The following is a 12,151-nucleotide window of genomic DNA, read 5'->3' on the forward strand; positions in this document are numbered from 1 at the left end:
AGTTCAAGTACATAAACTTTCCACTGAAAGTGCATCTGATTTTTACATGCTTCTTCTCCCCTTTCAGAATGCAGTGTCACGGCACAAATTTTAAGATTGGCATGACATGGAAAGAATCTAGTGCAGGAAAAATGCCTTTTCACAATATTTTCAGTGCCTTGGAGCATTGCAAAACTCTGTATGGGTCTCAACGGCTTATGCTATAATTGTAATGGAATTTAACAGAACCCATTTAAAAAGTAATAAATAGCACAGATAAATCTTCACCACAGCATGCTGAGAGACTGTATCAGTACAAATGTCTTATATCAATTATTTATAGACTTGGCACTTTGCATCTGAACAACAATAAAAGAAAATAGATGCTGGAATGTATATTTATTAGAATCATTAAATTCTTTTGGAAAGATTCATCAAACACAAAACTAACTGTCATTCCCAGAAAGAAATATTCTGGTATTTCTAAAAGAAGTGTATGACAGACGTTTGAAGTTATTCCAACAAATATGAAACCTGAATGGATGTTCTCCAGTGAGCTTCTGCAGGGCAAAGAATCCAACTAGGGAATTATTCACTTATCATTAGATGACATAGGTACAAACAAGCTAGGATATGTTTGAAGATGTAGATATATGAGTGCATATAACTTTTCCTTTCAGATATAAACGAATGTGATGCCAGCAATCAATGTGCTCAACAATGCTACAACATTCTTGGTTCATTCATCTGTCAGTGCAATCAAGGATATGAGCTAAGCAGTGACAGGCTCAACTGTGAAGGTGAAATATTTTCCAAATAATTTGTAATAAGTTCAATCCCTATACTTGCTGTTTCTTTATCCAATTATGTACCTATTTATGAAAACAAATTTTTATCCATGGAAGTTCTATTCTTTAATTAATTAAGTTCTGTGATAACATTGGCTTTTTAGTATGTCATCAATAGAAAGGAGAAGGAACAAAATAACTGAAACATTAGATGCAGGCTGGGTCTAATAATTAGAAAGGGTGTTCTAGTGTCTTGCTTCTCAAAGTGATCTGATGGCCAGCAGCATTGATACCTCCTTGTCTCTACTTGCAAGAAATAGAGATCTCGGGCCCCAGACCAGACCTACTGAGTCAGAAGACTATATTTAACAAGAATCCCAGGTGACTTATACACACAGTTAAGTTTGAAGAGAGCTGGTCATATGTCAGAAACGTTAAAATATAAACCAAGAGACCTGTCCTGTAGTCTTATTCCTACCACTGTGTGACTTGGGTGCACATTTATTAAGTTGCCTGGGCTTCACTTTCCACATGAGTAAAAAGAGGGCCATTTAATTGAAAGGATGACCTTCAGAGCCCATTGCCCATGAGTGTTCTACTATGCAATTCAAAAGGTATAAGACATCCTGAGGGGAATGCCATTGACACTTAATGTCTTTGACTTTCTTCCAGCTTTAGTTGGGCCACAGAGGTCATACCCCACCTGGAGAGGCCTCACAGCATGCCACTATGCTCAAAACCAAAAGGGCCTGGCTCTGGAAAGCTGCTTCTGCCCTTCTGAGCAAACTATAAGGACATCACCATTGAGAAATGCAAAGCATTCTTCCCTTGAATTCCCAATTCATTCATTCAGTCTGTTCAGTCAGCATGGTGAGGTCTGAGATTCACCAAACTCTCAGCAATAATTGAGTAAAACTGATGTGTGCCAAAATTCTAGGGGAAATGAGCTGATATTGTACAATTTTCCTTTGAGATTCTTATAAAGTATTATACTCCTGTGTTAGAGTTTACAGTATGTTTACCCTCTTACCTTATCTTTAAAAATATTACCAAAGTAGTGACCTGTAAGTTTTTCAACTCTGTGTCCTTGCTCTTGTCTAATTGAACAGATATTGATGAATGCAGAACCTCAAGCTACCTGTGTCAATATCAGTGTGTCAATGAACCTGGGAAATTCTCGTGTATGTGCCCCCAAGGATACCAAGTGGTGAGAAGTAGAACATGTCAGGGTAAGTTTATTGTTTTCATATCTGTTAAGTGTCATTTTTAACCAGGAAAAGCAGGGACAGAGTTACAAGATTCTTTACCATAAACTTTCATTTTTTCCATCTTGCATATATGATTTGAGCTCTTTTTTCCCTTACTCATCTTGCAACATGTACATCTCATCAAAAGGATATTATTCAGTTAACACTGACTTTTTTGAAATTTAAAGTAATTGTTTTTCTTTCTTAAGATATAAAGAATGTTAATAAAATACTGATATCTCTTCTATATAGCCTATAGAATCTCTATGATGCACATCTAATCACCCACCTGAAAAGATTCAATTATTAAAATATTTCACCACGAATTTGAGTCCAGAGAATAAACTTAATATGTGGGTTAGGCAAACCTCAAACTAGTCTCAATTCTCTAAAACACCAAGATTATAAATTGGGTAGTAATTTAGGTACTGAGAGAGAAAATCATCCTCATGCATATTAAATGTGCTTGAATTCTTCAGGAAAAAAAAATCTATTGATCCAAAAATAATTAATATCCTAGGGTCCAGTTTTAAAATAAACATTCAGGTTATCTTCACACCTATATACCTCCAATGCTACATGTAGTTCAAAATTTCATTAAAAGGGAAAAGTCTGCTCAGGTAGAACCAAAAATACAGATAATCCTAAAAAGGCTAGTATAAACCCTTACATTTACAAAAACCAGTCAATGAGTGAAAAAAAAAATGACTACACTTGAAGACAGAAAATCTGAGTACTTGCTATACTGCCTTCTATCTGTGCAATTCCAAACTAATTAACAAATGTCTCTGAGCCTTAACATTCTCATTTGGAAAAGGGAGTTGTGAGAATGAAATGAAATAATATACATAAAAATTATGAGGCCTTACATAAATTATAAAGCCTTACAATCCAAGATTTTTTAAAATTTATTTATTTTGAGAGAAAGAGAGAATGAGCAGGGGAGGGGCAGAAAGAAGGGAAGAGAGAGAATCCCAAGCAGGCCACGCATTGATAGCGTGGAGCCCAACGCAGGGCTTGATCTCACAAACAGCATGATCATGACCTGAGCCAAAATTAAAAACCAGACACTTAACCAACTGAGCCACCCAGGCACCCCCAAGATGTTTTTGTAAAATGTACTTAGCCATGTAAGTGACTAGTAGCAAATCTTCTCTAGAGAGTCCACTTTAATCAAAACTGAGAAAGGACATACAAGGGCAGTAAAATCCTTCAGAAAAGGAATAACCAAGGAAAGGAGACACTAGCGATTCTCAGTCTATATCATGATTTTACAGGAAAACATTAACTCAGAGGAACACCCACGACCTGGAATTTTATAGTATGCATATGGTCATTCAACTAGACTCCACCCACTAACTATGAGCATAATCAGAATGCCATTCATTGCACAATGAACACCTTTATCCCCTTTTCCAGGTTACTGGGGACTTTAAAGTTAATTGTGGGAAAACATTGCATTCCAATAATTTTACTTTCTAAAGCTTGAGACTTTTAACATGAATATTACATGGAAGAAAATGTTAGCAGTGGGATATCCTAACCAATTTCCCTGGAGTCTTGCAAAAAAAAAAATTTCTATGTGTTTTTGGCCACAAATGGATTTGATACTCAGCAAAAGACAGAAGCATATTAACATACAGTGGTATCTTACCTGCCTACTCTATGAATATGAAAACATATCTGTTACAATTAAAGGTAAAAAATGCACTAGAATTGCAAATAAGGGATTCACGAGTGCTATATCTTGAAGATATGCAGCTCCAGAATGTTTGGTTAAGGCAAAAACATTTTTTATGAGAGAGACTTAACATTCTTTTAAGGTACAAAGCAATTGGTTTTCTCCACTAAAATCATCTCTTTCCAACCTCGCCCATAGACTAAAGTAAAACCAAAAGAGTTCAGATTCTTACCTTTACACAAAAGTTCATTTTGAGGATGAATAACTGTTCTCATTTCCACAGCCTTGCAAAAATGAAAACACTGTATGTGTTTGGGTGGGGTGGAGGAGGCCACAGAGAAGGAGAAAGACAGAGAAACAGAGAGAATACACAGACACACATTCATTAAATATTTTAACACTATTAATAATTTTGAAAAACATTCCAGAATGATTAAGTTGTTAATTATACTAGGCCCTAAATTAATGGCAATAATAAATGAAATTATTATATAAAGTTTCTTTTTGCCCTTCTTGGTCTCCATATAACAAACCAGTCAGTTTTCCTTGTAGCTAAACAGCGTCTTTATTTTTCAGAGTGAAGAATATTGAAAAATAATTGTAATTTCTTCTAAGGGTTCTAAATTCTTTCTTTAGCCATAGCTCCTCCAAAAGAAGACACTTCTTATAACTGACTCTTGGAAACTGTTGGAATCTTCCAGTCTCTCTTGGGTTCCAGATAGCTTTGGCCAGTTTGGAAGGAAAAGAACATTTTTCTTTCCTCCAAAGACAAGGCATGGAATTATTCCCATTTAGGGGATGCAGTACCTTACAGTGGAAAGATGCCTGTCACTAACTGTATGAACTTGGTCCATTTACTTAACCTTTATTTGTTTTTCTTCCATGTCAAATAGAGATAATATCTTTCTCACCTATTTCTACATAATTTGTGTGAAGAACAACTTAGTTCAACTTAATATTTCTTAAAAGCCACACGCCCCTGAGTTACATTAATGCTAGGTGATGAAGGGATATAAAGTTGGATACTATAGCCCTGCCCTCAAGGGGTTTATAAGCTAATAGAAGGGTTAAGACAAACTTGCAGATTTCAACAATACAAAGCAGAAAGCAACAGAGGTCTCCCAAAAAGAACACGAGATTCTGATAGGAAAAACAGATTAAATCCCAGCAACTAGCCCATTGCTGGCTTACAGCAGGGTTTCTGTAAATTACTTATGGAATGAATAAATTAATGAATGAAAGTATCTGATTATGAGCAGGAATGATTCAGAAAAGGCTTATATTGGATAAAATCTAAATCATTATTCAAACGTAACGGAGATAGACATAGCCAGGGATATTAACATTAATATAATTTTCATTATTGTTGTTGTTGTAAATATAGTGGCTCTCTAGTGAAAGTGTTCTCTCAGATGTCATCTGTAGGCTCCTAATTCCCAAATCTAAAATCAGTCCTTGTCCAGCCTGGCCTTTCTACAGCCCTCTTTATCTAGGGCTCTCTCCCCTTCTGGCTTCCTTGCACTGCCTTTTCCTGTTCTGCCTCTCACCAGAGCCCCTTCTTCCACACTGTCTCTAAATAGCTATCCTGCCCAAGATGGAACACTTCATAGCTTCACTTCTTGTGCTGTGCCTCCTCCGGAGAGTGTCATCCACTCCCAGAGCATCAGGTCTCTACCTGCATGCTGTGCTTACAGAAACCACACCTCTAGGCCTTACCTCTCTTGGGAACTCTCTTTTTTTTTTTTTAAATGTTTTATTTATTTCTGAGAAAGAGAGAGAGACAGTATGAGCAGGGGATGGTCAGAGAGAGAGGGAGACATAGAATCCAAGATAGGCTCCAGGCTCTGAGCTAGCTGTCAGCACAGAGCCCAACACGGGGCTCGAACCCACGAACCGTGAGATCATGACCTGAACCGAAGTTGGACCCTTAACCGACTGAGCCACACAGGCGCCCTTTGGGAAGTCTTGAGCCACACAGTCAGATGCCCTCTCCATAGGTTTTGCTTGCTGCTTTCTCAGCCTGGAAGGCCCTCCCCACCCCAACCATGAAAATCCTGTCTAACCACCACATTTCAAGGCCAAACTGAAATGCCTCTTCCTTCCTCCAGCCTTCTAACCCTCCAGGCAGAATTTATTCTGCTTCTAATCTTCTAGTGCACTTATCTATCTCTTACTTAATTCCATTTTATTTTATAATTAGCTATTGCCATATCTATATTCTTAACTAAATTACAATCTACCCAAGGGCAAGAACAGAACTGGTGTCTTTCACTTTTTTATGAGCACGGTAAATGGGCTAACGTTTGGCTTTGAATTCAACAGATGAACAATAGGTACTTGATAAAAAAATATTATGAAATGACACATACTAATCTGTCTGGAATGACTCAGCTACATCTGTCCTGAATTAAATGCAATGAACTCAGGTCCTACTCAGTCTTGTGTCTAAAAGCAAATTAAATTTAGCCCAGATCCCCAGTACACCTCTTACTATGCAAATCTGAATCTGCCACTGGTATAATTTACTTAGATCAGTAAATTCTTTGACCCTATGTGTCTACAGATATAAATGAGTGTGAGACCACAAATGAATGTCGGGAAGATGAAATGTGTTGGAATTATCATGGTGGCTTCCGTTGTTACCCACGAAATCCTTGTCAAGATCCCTACGTTCTAACATCAGAGAAGTAAGAAAAAATCAGAACTTTTTAAAGTAAGAAGCTTCTGGTCTTACCAGGCTAAACTGGGAAATATTTGTTTTTCTCTGCAGCCGATGTGTTTGCCCAGTCTCGAGTGCAGTATGCCGAGAACTTCCCCAGTCCATAGTCTACAAATACATGAGCATTCGATCTGATAGGTCTGTGCCATCTGACATCTTCCAGATACAGGCCACAACCATTTATGCCAACACTATCAATACTTTTCGGATTAAATCTGGAAATGAAAATGGAGAGTTCTACCTAAGAGTGAGTACACTGAGGGCAGCCATAGCTGTTGGGAAAGGTACAAGTGTGCTGTTGCTGTTTGGTGGTTGTTCACTTGGAAGGAAAGCTAACATTTAAAGAATTTTTATGTGCAAGTATTGTGTAAGGTCTTCCTCTGTGCATTATCTCGTTTAATCCCCTTGGTAACACTGTCAGAGAAATACTAACATTTCTTCTCTATCTCTACAGAAAAGTGAGATTCAGATTTAAGAGCTTCTCTAAAGTCACTCAGAAACCAACTTGAAGACTCTAATGGAGTTGTGTGTGACCAGAAAAACACAAGACCACACACACACACACACACACACACACACACACACCAAATAGATACCACAAATTAGTGATAGTTATTTAATTGTACATAGAAAATAATTCCCAGAGCACTTTTCAAAAATCATAAATTTCTCATCATATCTGCAAAATTATTTCTATTCACATCAAAAACTGAAACCTGGAAGTCCCTGAAAAATGAGCCCAACCCCCTGCACCAATTGTGCCAGGAGTTGTACCGTTCTTGGCAACTTCCAGGGACACGATGTGAGGTCACCTTTGTTTTTTCCGTTTCCTTCACTGACTAGAGGAAATCTGTCTCTAAATTCTGCCATTTCTTTCTTTGTGGTATCTCTGGGCTATCTTTGCTTCCCCATGCCCTTGCCTCTCTTCCTTTAAACTGGCTCGTAGCACCCACTCATCCTTCCAAGGGCTTCCAAGCAGATCTCCCTGACTCTGATGCCTCAGCCTTCCAGGCCCCCTGCAAAAGCTCAGAAAGTTCATGTGAGGTTAAAATTCTGACATATTTCAAATACGGCTCACCACTTCATATGAAAATGATGGCACCCCACCAAGCAGTTTGCAGGGTTACGGTAACTGTTTCACGCTAAGGATGTTATTCATCCAGTTACAATTTTCTCAAAAGTCCTTTGGGCACTCTTCATTTTTAATCAAATTTTAAAGTCAATATTTCATTTTGAGATCATGAAAAGTAAATTGGGAAATTCATCTTTGTGGTGAAGTTTACAGATTTTTAATGTTTACATGTTTATCCTGTTCTTTGATATTTTAAGTTCCCTTCCAACTCCAGAATTATGTGATTCTGTTTCTTTGCCAGTAAATTAGAAATGATTAATTTCTTATGACCAACTTCTGAAGAGAAAAATCCAACCCCAAATCTATTACTATTCTTTTTTTTCTAATAGCTAAGAATAAATTCCTTTAACATTTGATGCTTTCAATTTGAGATATACTAGATATTTGTAAGAAGTTTACTCTAAATTAATTTCACACAGCTGAGATAATACCAATTTAATAATTCTGGTCCAAACAAATGACATTATTTGTAACCCATGGCAATAAAACAGGTTCTTCTCAAAATCTTTTTAAAAAATAATTTTCCATTTTGAACTTTTAGCTATAGTTTAAGAAAATAAAATTTCTAGCGTAATTGACAGTTAAGCAAAGTTCCAGCATGTTATTTCCCTTGCAACAAACATAGCACTTTAAAAGTTTTATGGCTCATATCAGTGCATTTATCGACTTGATATTTTCAAATACAAATTCTCAATGTTTTTCTCAAGTAAAATCTTTTTTTTCTATGAATGATTTAAAACATTGCCAATTTTTATAATCCCAGGCTAAATTTTAACTAATTTTAAACAAAATCTATTTGAAATAAGAAGTGATTCTAAGATTATTTCTTATCACGTAATTCAAAAAGTAGTGGGGTTAAATGCTACAAAATTTCTCTACTGAAAGTCCACTTGCGTAGAAGGCATAAGAATCAATCATCATGCCTTAATTAAGCACCTACTATATGCTCAGCCTAATGGCAGGTGCATGTAATACAGTTACTTATTTTAAACAGCTTTAAATATTGCTGTGTGGTGAAAGTTAACACCTTTGGGCAGGGGAAGGGAGCGATTTTATGTCTAATTCCGTGGTCCAAGACATCAAAGAATTAACATTGGCTGGAATAGCCAAAGAAAGTTTTTTGATGGTCATGATCCTGGACCTGGTCTTTGAAGTTTCCGTAAGATATACAATTTTATTTATATTCCTTTTTTGAGAATACTGAGAAAATGTTCTTCCCTTGAAAAGGAGACATATTATAAAGAAGTAGTACACAAACTTTAAGGCAGAATACCATCCTCCCCTCCCATACCACCAAGTATCTATGCCTTACTGAGCCTATTTTCTTCACAGCCTTTATCCCCACTTTGCATAGTATTCATTGGTCTGTCACCCACTACAGAATGGGTGCAGTGAGAGCAAACTTCACCTGTCAGTTCACTCTTCTATACTCAGCACAAGGAAAGTACCTGTCACCTAGCAGGGGCTCAAAACATATTTTTAAATGAAAGAATTAATTCAACCAAAACCTTCAAGGAATTACTATTATGTTCAAGAGGCAAGCACCATCCTGGATCTTAGAGACACAACAGTGAATAAAACCAAGCCAATTCCTGCCCCAGTGGAGTTCATACTCAAGACACTGAGCCAGTGCTCACACTATGCTGAATGTCACAATAGGGAGGTGCAAGTGCATGTGGATCCCTAACAAGTCAACTGCTAAGAAGATAGGAATGGTCTGGAAGCCTCCCTAAAGAAGTGGACTTAAGCTGAAGACTAGCAATTAAAGACTAGCAAAAGGGGGGGAGGGGGGAGAGGCAGTCCAGTTGGTCTGAAACTCCAAGTGCAGTCAGTGGAGTGGCTTGAGAGAAGCCTAGAGAGATGAGCAGGGCCTTACAGATGGTATTAAGAATTCAGGTAGAGGAGTTGCTATCAGATTTTCATGTTAGAAATGATACCTGGCTACATGGCAGAGTCTGGATTGGAGTAGAACAAGAATAGAAATGAAAAGACCAGTTAGTAGTTCAAGAGATGGGGTACTAAGGTGGTAGTGGTAGCAGTGAGTCCAAAAACAGTGAAAAGAGTTATGAAGATATAGGAAGAACTATATGAGTTGGTAAGTCATTGGCTATGGAGAGGTGGAGGAGGAGGAAGCACCAAAGATAACCTCCAAAGATAACTTTCTGCCTTAAACAATAGTAAATGGTGGTGGTGCCATTTATTAATATAGGAAAGAAGGAACCAGTGTAGAGAAGAAGCCGAGTTCACTTTGGACATCCTTTCAGTTTGGACCCTTCCCCTACTTTTCTGAAACCACTGAGACCAACAGGCATGAGTTACCTGAATTTCCCACTCACCCCTGCAAATTTAAGTTCACGTGTCCCCCTTCTTACCTTCTCCCTTGAGTTCTTCCAAGATAAGGTTTCACTTCTGTCAATCAAGGCCAGTCCACCACCTGTGTTTTTCCTTCCATCTCCTCTAGAACCTTGCTCCATCAAACTCCCATTTACCACCTACATATTCAACTTGACTCCCTCTAAATGTTGCCTTCTTTCTCCTCTCCCTTCCCAGCCAAGGTTCTTAAACCATAGCCTGTAAACACCATCTCTGCTTTCTTGCCTTCTGGTCACCCCTCTATCTTCTGTTCCCATTACCCTCCTGAAGGATCCATACTGCTAAATCCAAAGGGCATTTTTCAGTTCCAGTCTCCCTCAGCCTCCCTACTTTATTGGACAGTGCTAGCCATTCATCTGTTTCCCACTTAATCATCTTTCTTCTCAGCTTCCCTCAATGGCTTCTCCTCTGCCCACTCCTTAAATATTGGCCTCTCCCAGATCCAACCTTATCACATATACATTCTCCGTCTTAGTCTAATGTCTACCTATTGGAGTGACTGCTAAATCCCAATCTTCTGTCTCTATCCCTGCTCTCCTCTGGCATTCAGATTCACATATCTACTAACCACCCTTTCAAACTCATCTCCCTGTACTTTCCAGCTCTCATTACATTCTTCATCAAAATGAAACTGCATTCAGTTCTCCTGAACATACTTTGTTACAAAACTTCCAATTATCTTTGGTGACTATCCTCATACATTCAGAAGTCTTCCCTCAATGCTTTAGGGTCCTTTCTCTTTTCCCCTGTATTTTTCACCAAATGTATCTTCATACATATCCTACATAACCTCATATATCTTAGCATTTGCCATATTCTACTGAAATTAACTATTAACATGTCTCTTCACCTCCTAGAATGTAAACAAACACATAATGCTAAGAAGTGAAGGATGATAATTTTGTTTAACAGTTCAAACATTATCAGATTCTCTCCTTAACTGCAGTCTCTAAAGACTGGTACTATCAATAAAAGTGAAGAGAAACATCAATAGTGAGGAATGTATAGAAAACACAGAACTATCAGAAAAGCAGGTCCCTATAACTTGGAACTAATGACTATGTGTGGATAAGGGAAAAAGAACCAAGAAAAGTTGAAACCAAGAAGGAATTAAGTAATGACTTTTATCATATCCTCAAAATTCTTCCCCTAATTCTTATAGGACTAGGTATATTCACAAATAATAGAAACTGCAAATCAAGAAAAATTATCCTCTCTCTTCCTCTTTTGTCTTTTATTTTAGCAAACAAGTCCTGTAAGTGCAATGCTTGTGCTGGTGAAGTCACTATCAGGACCAAGAGAATATATCGTGGACCTGGAGATGCTAACAGTCAACAGTATAGGAACCTTCCGCACAAGCTCAGTGTTAAGATTGACAATAATAGTGGGGCCATTTTCTTTTTAGTCTTTTAAAAGAGTCCACTATAGGCATTTAAATCAGCCAAAGAATATTGTTACCATAAAGCACTATTTTATTTATAGACGTATCTAGTACATCTACATCTATATGCTGTACACTCACCAATAATTCAAACAATGACACCATGGTATAAAGTGGGCATTTAATCTGTAAAGATTCAAAGTTTGTCTTTATTACTGTATGTAAATTATACATTAATCCACTAAACTGGTCTTCTTCAAGAGAGCTAAGCATACTCTATCCAATGAAACTTGGATTGGATTCTTTTCTGTAAAAGTGGGACAAAGCAATGATTATTTTCTGTGGTGCTTAAGGAAACTTACTACAGCTCACCAACAGTCTCATAGGGAGGCAGCCATCATAACATTGAACAGCATGCAAGTTCAAGAATGGATTTTTTAACTGATTTGTAAGAAAATGGAAAAAGTCAATAAAGATATATTTCTTTAGAAAATGAGGGTCTGCCATATTTGTGTTGGTTTTATTTCCATTATCAGTGTAAACACAGTTGTTTATTACTTAGTAATAAATAATTATTGTATAATATGCTGGTTTCTGTTGAATACTTTAAATTTTGTCAAGAATTTTTTATTATGAATGTAAACAACAAAGCAAAATTTCCAAAACAAATAAGGTAGCCATAGAACAATTATTATATTTTTTTCTGAGAGAGAGAGACAGCGTAAGCAGTGGAAGGTCAGAGAGAGAAAGGGAAACACAGAATCTGAAGCAGGTTCCAGGCTCTGAGCTAGCTGTCAGCACAGAGCCTGACACGGGGCTTGAACCCACAAACCATGAGATCATGACCTGAG

The 12,151-nt window shown here is 37.4% G+C and overlaps 1 protein-coding gene across 4 annotated transcripts in view; it reads left to right on the forward strand.

Moving 5' to 3' along the window:
• EFEMP1 (EGF-like fibulin extracellular matrix protein 1) overlaps positions 1–11,796 on the forward strand; it is a 59,709-nt gene extending 47,913 nt beyond the window's left edge. For all 4 annotated transcript variants that reach the window (XM_077766492.1, XM_077766493.1, XM_077766494.1 and 1 more), the window contains 5 exons: positions 660–779; positions 1,877–1,996; positions 6,259–6,382; positions 6,466–6,661; positions 11,163–11,796. In XM_077766492.1, coding sequence (XP_077622618.1) covers positions 660–779; positions 1,877–1,996; positions 6,259–6,382; positions 6,466–6,661; positions 11,163–11,324 — 722 coding nt within the window. In that variant the 3' untranslated portion in view covers positions 11,325–11,796. The remainder of the gene's footprint in view (positions 1–659; positions 780–1,876; positions 1,997–6,258; positions 6,383–6,465; positions 6,662–11,162) is intronic.
• Positions 11,797–12,151: the final 355 nt, after the last annotated feature.

This window comes from Crocuta crocuta, unplaced genomic scaffold (assembly GCF_008692635.1).
Source record: "Crocuta crocuta isolate KB4526 unplaced genomic scaffold, BGI_CrCroc_1.0 scaffold113, whole genome shotgun sequence".
Classification (NCBI taxonomy): Eukaryota; Metazoa; Chordata; class Mammalia; order Carnivora; family Hyaenidae; genus Crocuta; species Crocuta crocuta.